The 16,941-nt window shown below is 40.4% G+C and overlaps 1 protein-coding gene across 2 annotated transcripts in view; it reads right to left on the bottom strand.

Moving 5' to 3' along the window:
- Positions 1-16,941, bottom strand: part of HMG20A (high mobility group 20A) — a 140,929-nt gene that overhangs the window by 60,586 nt on the left and 63,402 nt on the right. For both annotated transcript variants that reach the window (XM_070429847.1, XM_070429839.1), the window contains exons 3-4: positions 8,028-8,175; positions 5,714-5,926 (exon numbers count right to left, since the gene is read on the bottom strand). In XM_070429847.1, coding sequence (XP_070285948.1) covers positions 5,714-5,926; positions 8,028-8,175 — 361 coding nt within the window. The remainder of the gene's footprint in view (positions 1-5,713; positions 5,927-8,027; positions 8,176-16,941) is intronic.

The following is a 16,941-nucleotide window of genomic DNA, read 5'->3' as shown; positions in this document are numbered from 1 at the left end:
GACATAAACAAATGCAAGAACATACCATATTCATGGATTGGTAGAATCAACATCATTAAAATGTCCATACTACCTAAAGCAATCTATAGATTCAATGCAATCCCCCCAAAAATACCAACGGCATATTTCAAAGATCTAAAACAAACTCGCCAAAACCGGTTTGGCTCAGTGGATAGAGCATCGGCCTGCGGACTGAAAGGTCCCGGGTTCGATTCCGGTCAAGGGCATGTACCTGGGTTGCGGGCACATCCCCCGTGGGAGATGTGCAGGAGGCAGCTGGTCGATGTTTCTCTCCCATCGATGTTTCTAACTATCTATCTCTCTCCCTTCCTCTCTGTAAAAAATCAATAAAACATATTTAAAAATAAAAAAATAAATAAAAAAAAAATAAAAAATAAAACAAACTCTCCAAAAATTCATCTGAAATAAAAAAAAGACCCCGAATAGCCACAGCTGTCCTGAGAAAGAAGAACAAAGTTGGAGGGATCACAATATCAGACATCAAACTATATTACCAAGCCACGGTTCTCAAAACTGCCTGATACTGGCACAAGAATAGACATACTGATTGAACAATGGAACAGAATAGAGGACTCAGAAATTGATTCAAGCCATTATACTCAATTAATATTTGACAAAGGAGGAAGAGCATACAATGGAGCCAAAACAGCCTCTTTAATAAATGGTGCTGGGAAATTTGGTCAGATACATGCAAAAAATGAAACTAGATCACCAACTTACACCATACACAAAAACAAACTCAAAATGTTGCTAAAGGACTTGAATGTAAGATGGGAAACCATAAAAATCTACAAGACTCCATAGGCAGCAAAATTGCAGGCATATGTCATAGCAATATCTTTACAGAAACAGATCTTAGGGCAAGAGAGACTAAGAGAAAATAAAGAAATCTGACTACATCAAAATAAAAAGCTTCTGCACAGCAAAAGAAACCATCAACAAAACAACAAGAAAGCCCACTGCATGGGAGAACATATTTGCCAATGTTATCTCCAATAAGGGTTTAATCTCCAAAATTTACAGGGAACTCATATAACTCAACAAAGGAAGATAAACAATCCAATCAAAAAATGGGCAAAGGACCTAAATAGATACTTTTCGAAAGAGGACATTCAGAAAGCCAAGAGACACATGAAAACATGCTCAAAGTCACTAATCATCTGAGAGATGCAAATCAAAACAACGAGGTACCACCTCACACCTGTCAGAATGGCTATCATCAACAAATCAACAAATGACAAGTGCTGGAGAGGATGAGTAGAAAATGGAACCCTCCTTCACTGCTGTTGGGAATGCAGACTGGTGCAGCCACTGTGGAAAACAGTATGGTGTTTTCTCACAAATTTAAAAATGGAACTGCCATTTGACCCAGTAATACCATTTCTAGGTATTATATCCCAAGAAAACAGAAACACCAATTAGAAAGGATATATGCACCCCTATGTTCATAGCAGCACAATTTACAATAGCTAAGATTTGGAAACAGCCTAAATGCCCATCAGCAGATGAGTGGATTAGAAAACTATGGTACATCTACACAATGGAATACTACGCTGCTATAAAAAAATAAAAGGAATTCTTACCATTTGCAGCAGCATGGATGAAACTGGAGTGCATTATGCTAAGTGAAATAAGCCAAGCAGTGAAAGAAATATACCACATGAACTCACTCATTTATGGATAATAAAGAACATTATAAACTGATGAACAAAAAGATAGATACAGAGGCAGTGCTGGGGTCCAATCCCAGCGGGTCCAGGGGTCCCCAAAGGTGTGGACGGAGTCGGCGAAGAATGAATAACATGGAAACTGGTTTCAGTTCATCAGCATAGCGAGGTTCTCCCTCCAGGATCTCCAGCGAGGTTCTGGTCAGGATCTCCAGCGAAGTTCTGGTTAGGAACTCCAACCAAGTTCTGGTCAGGATCTCCAACCAAGTTCTGGTGCCATGTTCTCTCGCTAGGTTCTCCAGCTAGGTTCAGTCACCAGGTTCTTTAGCCAGGTTCTATCCATGTTCTTTTGCCATGTTCTGTCTAGGTTCTCCAGTGAAGTTCAGTAGCCAGGTTCTGTCCAGGATCTTTTGCCATGTTCTCTGGCTAGGTTCTGGTTAGGATCTGATGAGGATCTGATGAGGAGCTGATGAGGATCTGATGATGATCTGATGTTTATTGTCTTGTTACATCTGTATTTATACCAGCCGATTTTAATCCTGTCAATTTCTATTACAAAGGTTAGGGCGTTTCTTATCTCCATTCCAGGGAGTAAAGATTATGTAGCTTAACTACCAGCCTGGCACTTAATTAAGGGGTTGTATCCCCTCCCTAACCTCAGGGAAAGATCCCCACCTGGGGAAACAACCTTTCTCAGAGAGGTGACCTTGGTTAAAACACATGGCGCTAAAGGGAGCAAACATATTAAGAACAGTATGCTATATATGCCAGGTCCATTGAAACATATGCTGTGCAGATGTTTCTTTCCTGCAGTGACTGTGTCAAGCAGCAAGGATGGACTGGCTTCCGGCAAATTCCCCCTTTTTTATTTTTTAAATGATAGCGCATGTAAATCAGCAGCCACCTCTCGGATTGGGTTGTTTAAGACTCGGAAGAAGACTGGCAAGCAATGACAGTGAGCATAGCTATAAACATAGTGGATGGAGCACACAAGGAGCCCTGTTCCTGTAGAAGGTTACTGGTCTCTTCAGTCAAGGGATTTCAGCTGTCCTCAAGTCGGTGGTTTGGTTGTCCTTGTTGATCTGGCTAGCGGGCAGTGTCATTGGCGACAGGCTTCCCGAAGCGTCAGCGAGTTGAAGGGCTGCATCAAAGGGTCCATCAGGGCAGAGTCAGCTGTGTCCTCTGGGTTGGCCAATATGGATGATACCAGGAGGAGGAGGATGAGGAGGAGACGGAGGGTGGTGTGGTATAAGGTCGGATTAGACGGTCTGGAATCCACACAGGTGAGTCTGCATCCTGTGGAAATATACAAGCATCTCCTCTCCCCCAGGTTAAAAGTACATCAGGTCCCTTCCAGGCTCCTGTAAGTAAGTCTTTCCATTTGACGAAATAAGTGAGTTTCTGCTAAATGAAAGTTTCTTTTGCTGATTTACTCAGAGTCCTCAGACTTGGCTGAGAGAGTAGCTTCCACTTCTTGCTTTTCTACCATCTGTTGGGCCTCAGTTGTTAACTTCTTCAGCTGACCCCATGTTGGCACCTCAGTCCCTTGCATAGCCTTTCTTTTCTTCTTTTTTCCGCTTTTCTGTCATCGGGGCAACTCTAAGTCTTTGGAATGATGAGACAAGGAGCTTCTCTGGGTCCATTGTGGTGACGCATGTAATGCATTTACTCAATCCAAAGCAGGCATTACAAAGAAAAACCCTAAATGCTCTCTTGTATCCATTTTAAGAGTAGGATTGGCGCTTTCCGCTATTACCTGAGTCCTGATCTATCACCCCAGGGAGAGCTTTCCAATCCTGCACTTTTCCGGGGTGAAAAGGCTACAGTGGGGTTAAGGATAAGGCTCCTTGGGCCTATCTTCTCCCATGCCTCTACATTTACCTTTCCGGCACCTTTCCTTCCTCAGAAAAGCATGGATATACTTCTTGTATAAAACATTCCATCTGACTGGGAGTAACCTTAACTCCTCTGCTAGCAAGCATATGTGTTAAAAGATCAATACAGAGTCTTTTTTCTTTAGACTCAGTATGGCACATCTTCTCAATCTAAGTTCTTTACTATCCACCTTCTTACCCTACTTATCCTCTATAGGGGGGTCTGTAGCACCCTGGTGGAGTCCTATCCGTCCCGAGTGTGGGGGTTCTCAATGGGGGGGCTTACCTAGGGGAATCCTGTTCCAGGGGTTCCCAAAGGTGTGGACGGAGTCGGCGAAGACTATCCACCCTCTTTCTACGGTGGAGTCGTATCCGTCCCGAGTGTGGGGGGGCTTACCTAGGGGTCCCTGTTCGGGCGCCAGATGCTGGGGTCCAATCCCAGCGGGTCCAGGGGTCCCCAAAGGTGTGGACGGAGTCGGCGAAGAATGAATGACATGGAAACTGGTTTCAGTTCATCAGCATAGCGAGGTTCTCCCTCCAGGATCTCCAGCGAGGTTCTGGTCAGGATCTCCAGCGAAGTTCTGGTTAGGAACTCCAACCAAGTTCTGGTCAGGATCTCCAACCAAGTTCTGGTGCCATGTTCTCTCGCTAGGTTCTCCAGCTAGGTTCAGTCACCAGGTTCTTTAGCCAGGTTCTATCCATGTTCTTTTGCCATGTTCTGTCTAGGTTCTCCAGTGAAGTTCAGTAGCCAGGTTCTGTCCAGGATCTTTTGCCATGTTCTCTGGCTAGGTTCTGGTTAGGATCTGATGAGGATCTGATGAGGAGCTGATGAGGATCTGGTGATGATCTGATGTTTATTGTCTTGTTACATCTGTATTTATACCAGCCGATTTTAATCCTGTCAATTTCTATTACAAAGGTTAGGGCGTTTCTTATCTCCATTCCAGGGAGTAAAGATTATGTAGCTTAACTACCCGCCTGGCACTTAATTAAGGGGTTGTATCCCCTCCCTAACCTCAGGGAAAGATCCCCACCTGGGGAAACAACCTTTCTCAGAGAGGTGACCTTGGTTAAAACACATGGCGCTAAAGGGAGCAAACATATTAAGAACAGTATGCTATATATGCCAGGTCCATTGAAACATATGCTGTGCAGATGTTTCTTTCCTGCAGCGACTGTGTCAAGCAGCAAGGATGGACTGGCTTCCGGCAAGGCAGAAAAGCATCAAACAGACTGTCAAAGTACAGCATGAAGGCTAGGGAGTGTTGGGGGGCGGGGGGAGTAAGAGATCAACCGAAGGACTTGTATGCATGCATATAAGCATAACCAATGGACACAAGACACTGGGGCGGAGGGGGGGGTGGTGGTGGTGAGGGCATGTGCCGGGGGCTATGGGAGGCTGGGGGAAGGTCAATGGGGAAAAAACGTAGACATATGTACTACTATTTGTAATACTTTGAACAATAAAATAAAAGTAAAAAAAAATACAAGTATGTTTCAGATTCTGAGAATGCCAGGAACTTCTTAACCCAAAGCCACTTGCACAACCATCACTCCGCATTTGGGACATTTCCGCCAGTGCATGGCTATTTTGTCCTCCATTCCTCTCAAATATCTCTAACAAATGAATTTGTTTCAGTTTGATAATAGGGTTAATTTTTGTTTTCAAAGAGGAAGAATTCAAGAATTGCTTTATTTTTCATAATAGGTTAAATATGCCTATTTTTAAACTCTAGTTTACAAATTGTATCAGAGCAGTAAGACCTTTTAAACAAAAATATTATGTGATCAGAATTATATCAAATTACCTTTTCTCATTTAACTCATGACTTTTCATTGAATTTAGTGGAGTAAATTATGCTGATAAATTTCTTAATATTGAACAACTACAAAAATCTTATGTGAACTCTCAGCATATTAATCAAACACCAGTGCAGCTGCTTTGGTTGAGAGCCCCTCCTGCTCACACCCTGCAGCAGATCCTCAAAGAGTATAAAAACTAATGTGTTGTAGAAGAAAGCTATGAAGGACCCTGCTAGGCACATGACAAAATTGAAGAATCAGCTGTCCAGTCTATTTGCTTTTCTGACAGAGATTATTTTTGAAATATAAGCAAAACTAAGTTAAAGATCAGGAATAGGAAAAAATTACCTGCTTTTCCTCAGGAGGTAGTTTACTCCATTCATTGCCTAACATTCTTGTGATTTCTGGAAATGGAACTTCTGGTCTCTTTGCTCGAAGCTGTTCTCGACGTTCATTCATGAATCGAACATATCCTGTAAGGGGGGATTTGGGTGCATTGCTGTCTCTAAGAGGTTTCTTCCTCTTTCTTCCTTTGGACCACCCTCCTCGTTTACTTCTTTGCTACAACACAAGATAAAATAAAATCCAAAACCAAATTATATAAACAACAAAAGTGTCTCCAAATAACACAACAAAAGAGTTGCATTTTCTTGCCATTAAGACCCTAAATATTCAAAGCTCTTTGTATCTGTCATAGGTACAAATAACTTCAATGTAGTTTTCAAGAGGGGACTCCAGGTAGATCACTTGTAGACCCATTTATGTACCACACTACAAACTGTTGCACTAAAGGGCATATTGTAGTGCTAATCTTAAGAGATGAGAATAAGGGGTGTCATGATCACTCAAGGTTTGGCTTTTATGTGCACTTAACAAGTCCTGACTCTCAACAGGGAATGTTCAACACGAGAAATGCAGCATATAAACAGCACTGTGCCAGAGAAGCAGACATTGTCACAGTAGATCGGAACAAAATGTAAGATGCAGTGAGCAAACAAAGAGACAAGCTTTAGCACAGGGATAAAATATTATTCATGGCCCTAACCGGTTTGGCTCAGTGGATAGAGCGTTGGCCTGTGGACTGAAGGGTCCCAGGTTCGATTCCAGTCAAGGGCATGTACCTTGGTTGCGGGCACATCCCCAGTAGGGAGTGTGCAGGAGGCAGCTGATCGATGTTTCTCTCTCATCGATGTTTCTACTCTCTAGCCCTCTCCCCTCCTCTCTGTAAAAAATCAATAAAATATATCTTAAAAAAATATTATTCATGAAGTCCTGGTCAGTGTGGATCAGTCAGTTGAGCATCATCCTGTGCACCAAAAGATCACTGGTTTGATTCCTGGTTAGGGTTCATATCCAGGTTGTGGGTTTGATCCCCAGTCGGTGTGTGTGTGGAAGGCAACTGATTAATGTTTCTCTCTCCCTCTCCCTTCCTCTTTCTCTAAAAAAAAAAATCAATAAAAACATATTAAAAAAATTATTCATGAAGGGTGTTTCTCATTGATACCTCTCAAAGATCAGTTTATTTCCCACAGAAGATAGCATACAGATGTTTAAATTAATGTCTAAGTGTTAGAAAAATTTCAGTAAATATAATATATTCAAAATGAAGACTAGTTTTTTGGCTTGATTACTTCTTCCTTAAGATGTTTATTTCATAAAGTCAGGGGTCTTTGTATATTATTAGTGAAATCTAAAGATTAAATTACCTCTAAAAAATGTATAACAAAAGGACTGAGGTACGACTGAAGTTTTACAACAGCCCCTTTCCTTGTCCTTTTAAATTAAATGCAAGAGACTTATTTTTGCTTCATAATTTTACAAATACATATAGCTTATCAGTTAATAATGTTTTATGGATACAAAAATTCTTATTTCAGAGAAGAGAAAGATAAACAAAATAGGACAAAAACACCTAAATGTTAATTACATTATTATATTCCTCCAAATACTTATAAAATTGTACAATAACTCAATACCAGGCAAATGGTATATTTGGTATCAGTTGTTGTTTTTTAATCCTCGTAACATTAAAGATACTAAGGAGTTTAAGATGTTTGAGAAGCTTTAAGCATTCATCAAAACCTTTAGGAATGCCAACATAAAAAGTCAGCTGTTTTAAAATGAGAAAAACAATAAAGATTAATGGTGGTACTCTTTTATGGCTAAAAAGAGTGCCTTAAAACATAGGCAATGTAATCAATCATTTGCAAGTAACACTGAGAGTTCAATAAGGGCATGGCTACGCAGGCCCATGTGCCACCTCTGTGTGAATAAAAGATGTTTCCGATGAAAGGAAGAATGATTGGTAAGTGGTGTGAATCCTTTATACACCTATGACTCCATTGTGCAGGGCTTGGGGAGCAGTGTGTGGTCTTGGACATGGGCATGTAGGCTTCTCATTAATTACGTGTTTAATTAAATAATGCATTCACTCATTTAACAAGCATTTGCTGAAAATCTAATTTGATGTAGGTATAAATTTCTTAGGGGAAAAAAGAGTTTACCTGTTTTTATGTAATTAAAACCATTAATATGATTCTATGTAAAACAAGAAATATAAAACAGAAAATTCTGCAGGATGCAAGAAAGCCAGATGATGGACACCTACTGTATGCTTCTTTAGAAGCTTCAGAGACCAGTAACAGTACATACTTCAGCTTACCTCATCTTCATGCCTCTGTTCACTGCCTTCTGCTGTGTTTGAAGGCTCATTCTGAAGCAACTGATCTTGGGAGAGACCCTCCACAAATTCTGGATTGTTGGTAGATGATGTGGCTCCAGTATTAAATGGAATATCTGGGTGGCTTAGCCTGAAAAATAACAGACAGAAGTGTAACAGTTCAGTATCAACAGCATTGAACACTCCTATTTATCAAGGTTCAAGACAAATATCCCTGCCAGCAAAAGCATAGGTCAGTCCTTGAATTAATTCCCCCACCTCATTCTGTATAAATGTAAACAGTATTTATAGCAGTTATAGAGCATTTTAAAAATGGTTTCAGTGCTTGATCAGGAACCATGTCAGTTCTATGAAGACATCTACTAAAAACAGCTATAATCTTTCCCCCAAATATTACCTCTCCCCTCAACATACATACTTCATAATTTAGTTCTGAGCATGCAACAGAGCCTGACTTTTATATGCTATCTTTCATGTATCTCCAATGTAAAGGGAAAATACTATTAACGGAAAAGGATAATAGGAATGGGAACTATAGAAGAAGTTTGCCCCCAGCACAAGAGAGAGAGTTCTCGAAGGGCATAAAATATATTTTATAGTACATTCCAAAGGCTACTGCTTCTTAGATTAAAGTATTTATTGACAACCAGACCATTTAAAAATAATATTATCAAGTTCAGTAAGTTCAGGTATAAATGTTAATGAATCAGGCAGATATAATTCTTTTCTGTTCCCATTATTTGTTCCAGATGAGTCAGCAAACCAGATCTTACAAGAAGATACAAATGATGGCTGGGTCTTAAGACTGACTTACCCTATCTCATGTGGATAAAGGAATGAAAGAAAAGATTGATACCACATGACACGAGTTTGAGGTTTTCTGGGGGGAGGAGTGGGAGAGGTGAAGGAAGATGTATAAGAAAGTAATATTCAGTCATTATTCTGGAAGAATGTGTATATTTTATAGGGTTATAGGCATGTAATTACAATGTACTGGTAACATAAGTATTGAAGTACAGGTTTGTAAAATGTGCTGTAAAGGCACGATAAGAGGGTATGATGAATTTTATATGTGTGGATGTTTTGAAAGATGAATAGGCATTCATCAGGTAAACAATCCTATAAAAGTCTAATATGCAAATTGACCAAACGCCAGAATGACTGCTCCCTATGACGTGTACTGACCACCAGGAGGCAGATGCTCAACAAGGGAGCTGCCAGCAGCCCACAGGCCCCAAGCCAGCCAAAGTGGGTGCCAGCGGGGGGCCCCCTCGATTGCCCCACCAGTTGCCCTGCAGAGGGAGACGACCAGAGGCGGCAGTGGGGGCCGGGGCTGGTGAGTGGGTGCTGCCAGGCTGGCCAAGGCAGGTGCCAGTGGGAGCCCCCAATTGCTCCGCCGCTCGCCCCACAGATTGGCCTGATAATAGGCCAGGCCTAGGGACCCTACCCATGCATGAATTTCGTGCATCAGGCCTCTAGTGTCATTATAAGCAGAAAGAACATGATATAACAGGAGAAAGGGAACCTTATCAGGAGGTTACTACAATTGACTAAGTGAGAGATAAGGAAAGGCAGGATAGAGAATAGGGGAATGAAAGCTAGGAGATACTTAAGAGGTAAAATGAAGAGAACTTAATGACTGAATATAGGGAAGGAAAGAGAAGAGCCAAAGTTAATTCTGAGGTTTCCAGACTGTGTGATTACATACTATGATCCAGGGTAACAACTGCAGTGTGTGTGTATAAGAAAGAAGACTTAAGAGAAAATGGTAAGTTTGAAACTCTTAAGGCATAATTAAATGGAGCTGTCCCACAGACAACTGGAAACATACCCTGAGTGATAAGAAATGAAGAAAAGGCAGGAGATGGACTTGAGAGGCATCAACCCATAGAAATAGGAAGTATTACACATTTTCAGAAAGAGAGTGAGAAGAAATGTCTCTGATGGAACAATACTATTTTAGGAGCAAGTGTTAGAAGAGCTGAGAAAATCTAGAGAGGGCATTAAGAGACTTAGAACAGAATACTGTCACAGAGGCCAAGGCAGCAATGCAAGAAATGCTAAAGGAACTGCTCAAAAAAGAAATAGAAAGGGAAGACAGAGCATAGGCATAAAGAATAAAAATGGTGACAAACAAGTACCTATCCTATCTAATAAAAGACAAAAGGGTAATTAATCGTACCTCCGCTACACTTCCCATTGGCTAATCAGGGCAATATGCAAATTAACTGCCAACAAAGATGGCGGCTGGCAGTCATGCAGCTGAAGCGAGCAGGAGGTTTGCTTGCTCCAGTGATGGAGGAAGCCAAGGTTCCCCGCCTGCCGCGGCCCAGCTCTGAGCTCCAAAAGCGACAATGTTTCAATTATAGAAGCTAAACAAACCCCAGATACCTGCTTTCAGCCAGCCGAGGCCTCAGAGCTGGGAGCGCCAGTGATGGCAACAATGTTTCAATTATAGAAGGTAAATAAATCTCAGAATAAAAAAAGAAAGAAAAAAAGTAGAGGCTGGGAGCTTCCGTCGCTGGCCAGCCTGAAAATGGCCCTCAGCCCCTCACCCAGACTGGCCAGGCACCCCAGTGGGGACCCCCACCCTAAAGGGGGTGTGGCCAGCCTGAAAACAGCCATCAGCCCCTCACCCAGACTGGCCAAGCACCCCAGTGGGGACCCCCACCCTGAAGGGGGTGTGACCAGCTGCAAACAGCCATCAGCCCCTCACCCAGGCTTGCCAGGCACCCCAGCGGGACCCCCACCCTGATCCGGGACACCCTTCAGAGCAATCCAGCTGGCCCCCACTCGTGCACCAGACCTCTATCCTATATAGTAAAAGGGTAATATGCAAACTGACCCTAACAGCAGAAAGACTGGGAATAACTGGTCACTATGACACACACTGACCACCAGGGGGCAGACGCTCAATGCAGGAGCTGCCTTCTGGTGATCAGTGCGCTCCCACATGGGGGAGCTCTGCTCAGCCACAAGCCAGGCTGATGGCTGCCAGTAGAGCGGTGGTGGTGGGAGCCTCTCCTGCCTCCTCAGCAGTGCTAAGGATGTCCGAATGCAGCTTAGGCCTGCTCCCCGCTGGCAATTGGACATCCCCTGAGGGCTGCCGGGCTGCCAGAGGGATGTCTGATTGCCATCTTAGGCCCAATCCCCCGGGGAGCAGGCCTAAGCCAGCAGGTGGTCATCCCACGAGGGGTCCCAGACCTAGAGAGGGCACAGGCCGGGCTAAGGGACCCCCCACCCCCAAGTGCACAAATTTTTGTGCACCGGGCCTCTAGTCAATAATAACCTTAAACGTAAATGAATAAAATGCTCCAATCAAAAGACATAGGGTAGCTGAGTGGATAAGAAAACAGGACCCATATAAATGCTGACTATAAGAGACCTGCCTCAGAACAAAGGATTCACACAGACTGAAAGTGAAGGGATGGAAAAAAATTTTTCAGGCAAATGGAAATGAAAAAAAAGCTGGGGTAGCAATACTTATATCCGACAAAATAGACCTCAAAGTGAATGCCATAACAAGAGATAAGGAAGACTACTTCATAATAGTAAAGGGATCGATTCAACAGAGGCTATAACTCTGGTAAACATATATACACCCAATACAGGAGCACCTAAATACAGAAAAAAACTTATGGAAGATATCAAAGGAGAGATCGACAGCAATACAATCATAGTAGGGGACTTTAATACCTCACTGATATCAGTGGATTATTCCCCTAGACAAAAATTCAGCAAAGAAACAGCAATCCTAAACGACTCACTAAATCAGATGGAACTAATTGACATATTCAGAACATTTCAACCCAAAGCTACAGAATATACATTCTCCACAAGTGCACATGGGACATTTTAAAAGACAGACCATATATTAAGACACAGGTCAAGTCTCTACAAATTCAAGAAGACTGAAATCATATCAAGCATATTCTCAGAACATAATGGCCTAAAATTGGAAATCTACTACCAAAAAAGCAATAAAAAACAATCAAAGACATGGAGGCTAAATGGCATGTTATTAAACAATGAATGGGTTACCAAAGAGATCAAAGAAGAAATAAAAAACATTCTGGAAAAAAATGAAGATGAAAACACAACAATCAAAAATCTATGGGACACAGTGAAAGCAGTCGTGAGAGGGAAGTTCACACTACTACAGGTCTACCTCAAAAAATAAGAAAAACTGCCCTAACTGGTTTGGCTCAGTGGATAGAGCATCAGCCTGCAGACTGAAGGGTCCCAGGTTCGATTCCGGAAAAGGGCATGTACCTTGGTTGTGGGCACATCCCCAGTAGGAAGGGGTGCAGGAGGCAGCTGATTGATGTTTCTTTCTCATCGATGTTTCTAACTCTCTATCCCTCTCCCTTCCTCTCTGTAAAAAGTCAATAAAATATATTTAAAAAAATAAGAAAAACTGGAGTAAGTTATCTAACCCTACAACTTAAAGAACTAGAAAGAGAGCAACGGGAAAAGCCTGGAATGATACATGGATGGCCACTTTCACCACTCCTGTTCGAGTAAGTAGAAGGAAGTAAATAATAAAAATCAGAGCAGAAATGAATGACATAGAGACCAAAAAAATAAATAAAATAAAACAAAAACAAAACAAAACAAAATAAACAAAAAAACAATACAAAAAAATCAATAGAACCAAGAGCTGGTTCTTTGAAAGGATAAACAAGATTGATGAACCTCTAGCCAGGCTCACCAAGAAACAGAGAGAGAGGACCCAAATAAACAAAATCAGAACTGAAAGAGCAGAAGTAACAACCGACCCCACAGACATACAAAGGATTGTAAAAAATACTATGAACAACTCTATTCCAACAAACTTGACAACCTAGAAGAAATGGACATATTCCCAGAAAAATACAATCTTCCAAAATTCTATTAGGAAGAATCAGAAAACCTGAATAGTATGATAACCATCGATGAACTGAAGCAGTAATAAAAAAACTTCCAACAAACAAAAACCCTGGCCCAGATGGCTTCACAGGGGAGTTTTACCAAACATTCAAAGAAATAACACCGGCCCTTCTCAGAATATTCCAAAAAACTCAAGAGGAAGGAAAACTTCCAAGCTCTTTTTATAAAGCCAGCATTACCCTAATTCCCAAATCAGATAAAGACACTAGAAAGAGAATTACAGGCCAATATCCTTGATGAACATAGATGCTAAAATCCTCAAGAAAATATTAGCAAACTGCATCCAAGATTAAATAAAAAAGATCATATACCATGACCAAGTGAGATTTATTCTGGTGTTGCAAGGCTGGTACAATATCCGCAAATCAATAAATGTGATACATCATATAACCCAATTGAGAGATAATTGAGCCAAAAATCATATAATCATATCAATTGATGCAGAAAAAGTATTTGACAAAATCTAACACCCTTTTTAAAAAATATATTTTATTGATTTTCTTTTTACAGAGAGGAAGGGAGAGGGATAGAGAGTTTGAGACATCGATGAGAGAGAAACATCGATAAGCTGCCTCCTGCACACCCCCCACTGGGGATATGCCCACAACCAAGGTACATGCCCTTGACCGGAATCGAACCTGGGACCCTTCAGTCCGCAGGCCGATGCTCTATCCACTTAGCCAAACCGGGTAGGGCGTCTAACACCCTTTCTTGATAAAAACTCTCATCAAAGTGGGAATATAGGGATCATATCTCAACATAATGATAGCCTTATATGAAAAACCTATAGCAAACATCATACTCAATGGGCAAAAACTAAAACCATTTCCCCTAAGAACAGGAACAAGACAGGGATGCCCACTTTCACTATTCCTGTTCAACATAGTATTGGAAGCGCTCGCTATAGTGATCGAACAAGAAGAAATAAAAGGTATCCAAATTGGAAAAAAAGAAGTAAAATATCATTATTTCCAGATGACATGGTATTGTACATAGAAAACCTTAAAGACTCCATAAAAAATAACTACTAGATTTAATAAAGGAATTCAGTAATTTAGAAGGATACAAAATTAACACCCAGAAACATGTGGCATTTTTATACATCAATAATGAACTCACAGACAAACTAAAAAAAAATCTCATTTACTATTGCCAAAAAAAATTAAGATATATAGGAATAAACTTAACTAAGGAGTAAAAGACCTGTATTTGAAAAACTATAGGACTTTGAAAAAAAGAGATAGAGGAATATATACACCAGTGGAAGACTATACTGTGTTCATGGATTGGTAAAATGAACATCATTAAAATGTCCATACTATCCAAAGCAATCTCTAGATTCAATTCAATCCCCATTCAAATATCAATGACATATTTCACAGACCTAGAACAAACTCTCCAACAATTTATCTACATAATAAAAGCCTAAGTGACCTTTATGGCGGAATGACCAGAATGACCGGTTGCTATGATGCGCACTGACCCCCAGGGGGCAGACGCTCAACACAGAAGCTGCCCCCTGGTAGTCACTGCGCTCCCAAAGGGGGAGTGCTGTTCAGCCAGAAGCTGGGCTCATGGCTGGTAAGCACAGTGGCGGTGGTGGGAGCCTCTCCCGCCTCTGCGGCAATGCTAAGGAGCAGCGAGCAGGCAGGCAGTAAGAAGCGAAGGCTCCGGGACTGCAAGAGGGATGTCTGACTGCCAGTTTAGGTCTGCTCCCTGTAGGACATCAGGGGTCCTGGACTGCGAGAGGGTGCAGGCTGCGCTGAGGACCCCCCACCCAGTGCAAAAATTTCATGCACCGGGCCTCTAGTATGGAATAAAAAAAGATCCTGAATAGCCGCAGCAATCCTGAGAAAGAAGAAAAAGTTGGAGGTATGACAATACCAGATATCAAGTTATATTACAAAGCCACTATTTTCAAACTGCCTGGTACTGGTACAGGAACAGACATACAGACCAATGGAACAGAACAGAGAACCTAGAAATTGCTCAATTTATATTTGACAAAGGGGTCAAGAGCATATAATGGAATCAAGACAGTCTCTTCAAGAAATGGTGCTGGGAAAATTGGATGGATACATGCAAAAAAATGAAACTAGACCACCAACTTACACCATACACAAAAATATACTAAAAATGGATGAAGACTTAAACATAAGATGAGAAACCATAAAAATCTTAAAAGAATCCATAGATAGCAAAATATCAGATCGGTCTCATAACAGTATGTTTATTGATCAATCGTAGGGCACTGATGGCGAACCTTTTGAGCTCGGCGTGTCAGCATTTTGAAAAACCCTAACTTAACTCTGGTGTCGTGTCACATATAGAAATTTTTTGATATTTGCAACCATAGTAAAACAAAGACTTATATTTTTGACATTTATTTTATATATTTAAATGCCATTTAACAAAGAAAAATCAACCAAAAAAATGAGTTCGCGTGTCACCTCTGACACACGTGTCATAGGTTCACCATCACTGTCCTAGGGCAATGGAAACTAAAGAGAAAATGAACAAATGGGACTACATCAAAATAAAAAGCTTCTGCACAGAAAAAGAAACCATCAACAAAACTACAAGAAAGCCCACTACATGGGAGAACATACTTGCCAATGTTATCTCTGATAAGGCTTTACTAGTAATCTCCAAAATTTACAGGGAGCTCCTACAACTTAACAAAAGGAAGATAAACAATCCAATCAAAAAATGGGCAAAGGACTTAAATAGACACTTTTCGAAAGAGGACATACAGAAGGCCAAGAGACATAAGAAAACATACTCAAATACAGTATCTGAGAGATGCAAATCAAAATGACAATGAGGTGCCATCTCACACTTGTCAGAATGGCTATGATCAACAAATCATCAAATGGTAAGTGCTGGCAAGGATGCAGAGAAAAAGGAACCCTCTTGAACTGCTGGTGGAATGCAGACTGGTGCAACCACTGTGGAAAACAGTATGGCGTTTTCTTAAAAAATTAAAAATGGAACTCCCATTTCACCCAGTAATCCTACTTCTAGGACTATATCCCTAGAAATCAGAAATACCAACCAGAAAGGATATATGCACCCCTATGTTCATAGCAGCACAATTTACAATAGCTAAGATTTGGAAACAGCCTAAATGCCCATCAGCAGATGAGTGGATTAAAAAACTCTGGTACATCTATACAATGGAATTCTATGCTGCTATAAAAAAGAAAGAACTCTTACTGTTTGTAACAACATGGATGGACCTGGAGAATATTAAGCTAAGCGAAATAAGCCAGTCAGGGAAAGATAAATATCCCATGATTTCACTCATTTGTGGAATATAATGAACAATATAAATTGATGAACAAAAATAGAGGCAGAGAAAAAAAATATGTTAGTGTACAATAGCAGTAATCTTGTTATTTGCAGATTTTTAGTATTTCCTGTAACTTTTGTGATATTATACTATGTTAGTACAGTTTTGGTAGTATTATTATCAGATCTGTCTCATAACAGTATGATTTAAAATCTTTTTTCTTGAAATATTAATGTTTATTGCATGTAACATTATTATATTTAAAATTGTTTTTCTTGAAATATTAATATTTATTGCATGTAACATATTTAAAACCATTTTTCTTGAAATATTAATGTTTATTGCATGTAATATTATTATATTTAAAATAATTTTTTGAAATATTAATGTTTATTGCCTGTAACATTATATTTAAAATTGTTTTTGTTGAAATATTAATATTTACTGCATGTAACATTATATTTAAAATCGTTTTTGTTGAAATATTAATGTTTATTGCATGTAATATTAAAAAAGAAAACCAAAAAACTGTGGTACATCTACACAATGGAATACTATGCTGCTGTGAAAAAGAAGGAACTCTTACCATTTGCAACAGCATAGACGGACCTAGAGAGAATTATGCTAATCGAAATAAGCCAGTCCGAGAAAGATAAGTATCACATGAACTCACTC

This window comes from Myotis yumanensis, unplaced genomic scaffold (genome assembly GCF_028538775.1).
Source record: "Myotis yumanensis isolate MYYU_CA2020_CCGP unplaced genomic scaffold, mMyoYum1.0.hap1 SCAF_1, whole genome shotgun sequence".
NCBI classification, from domain to species: Eukaryota; Metazoa; Chordata; class Mammalia; order Chiroptera; family Vespertilionidae; genus Myotis; species Myotis yumanensis.
This window is presented reverse-complemented; position numbering and strand designations above follow the sequence as displayed.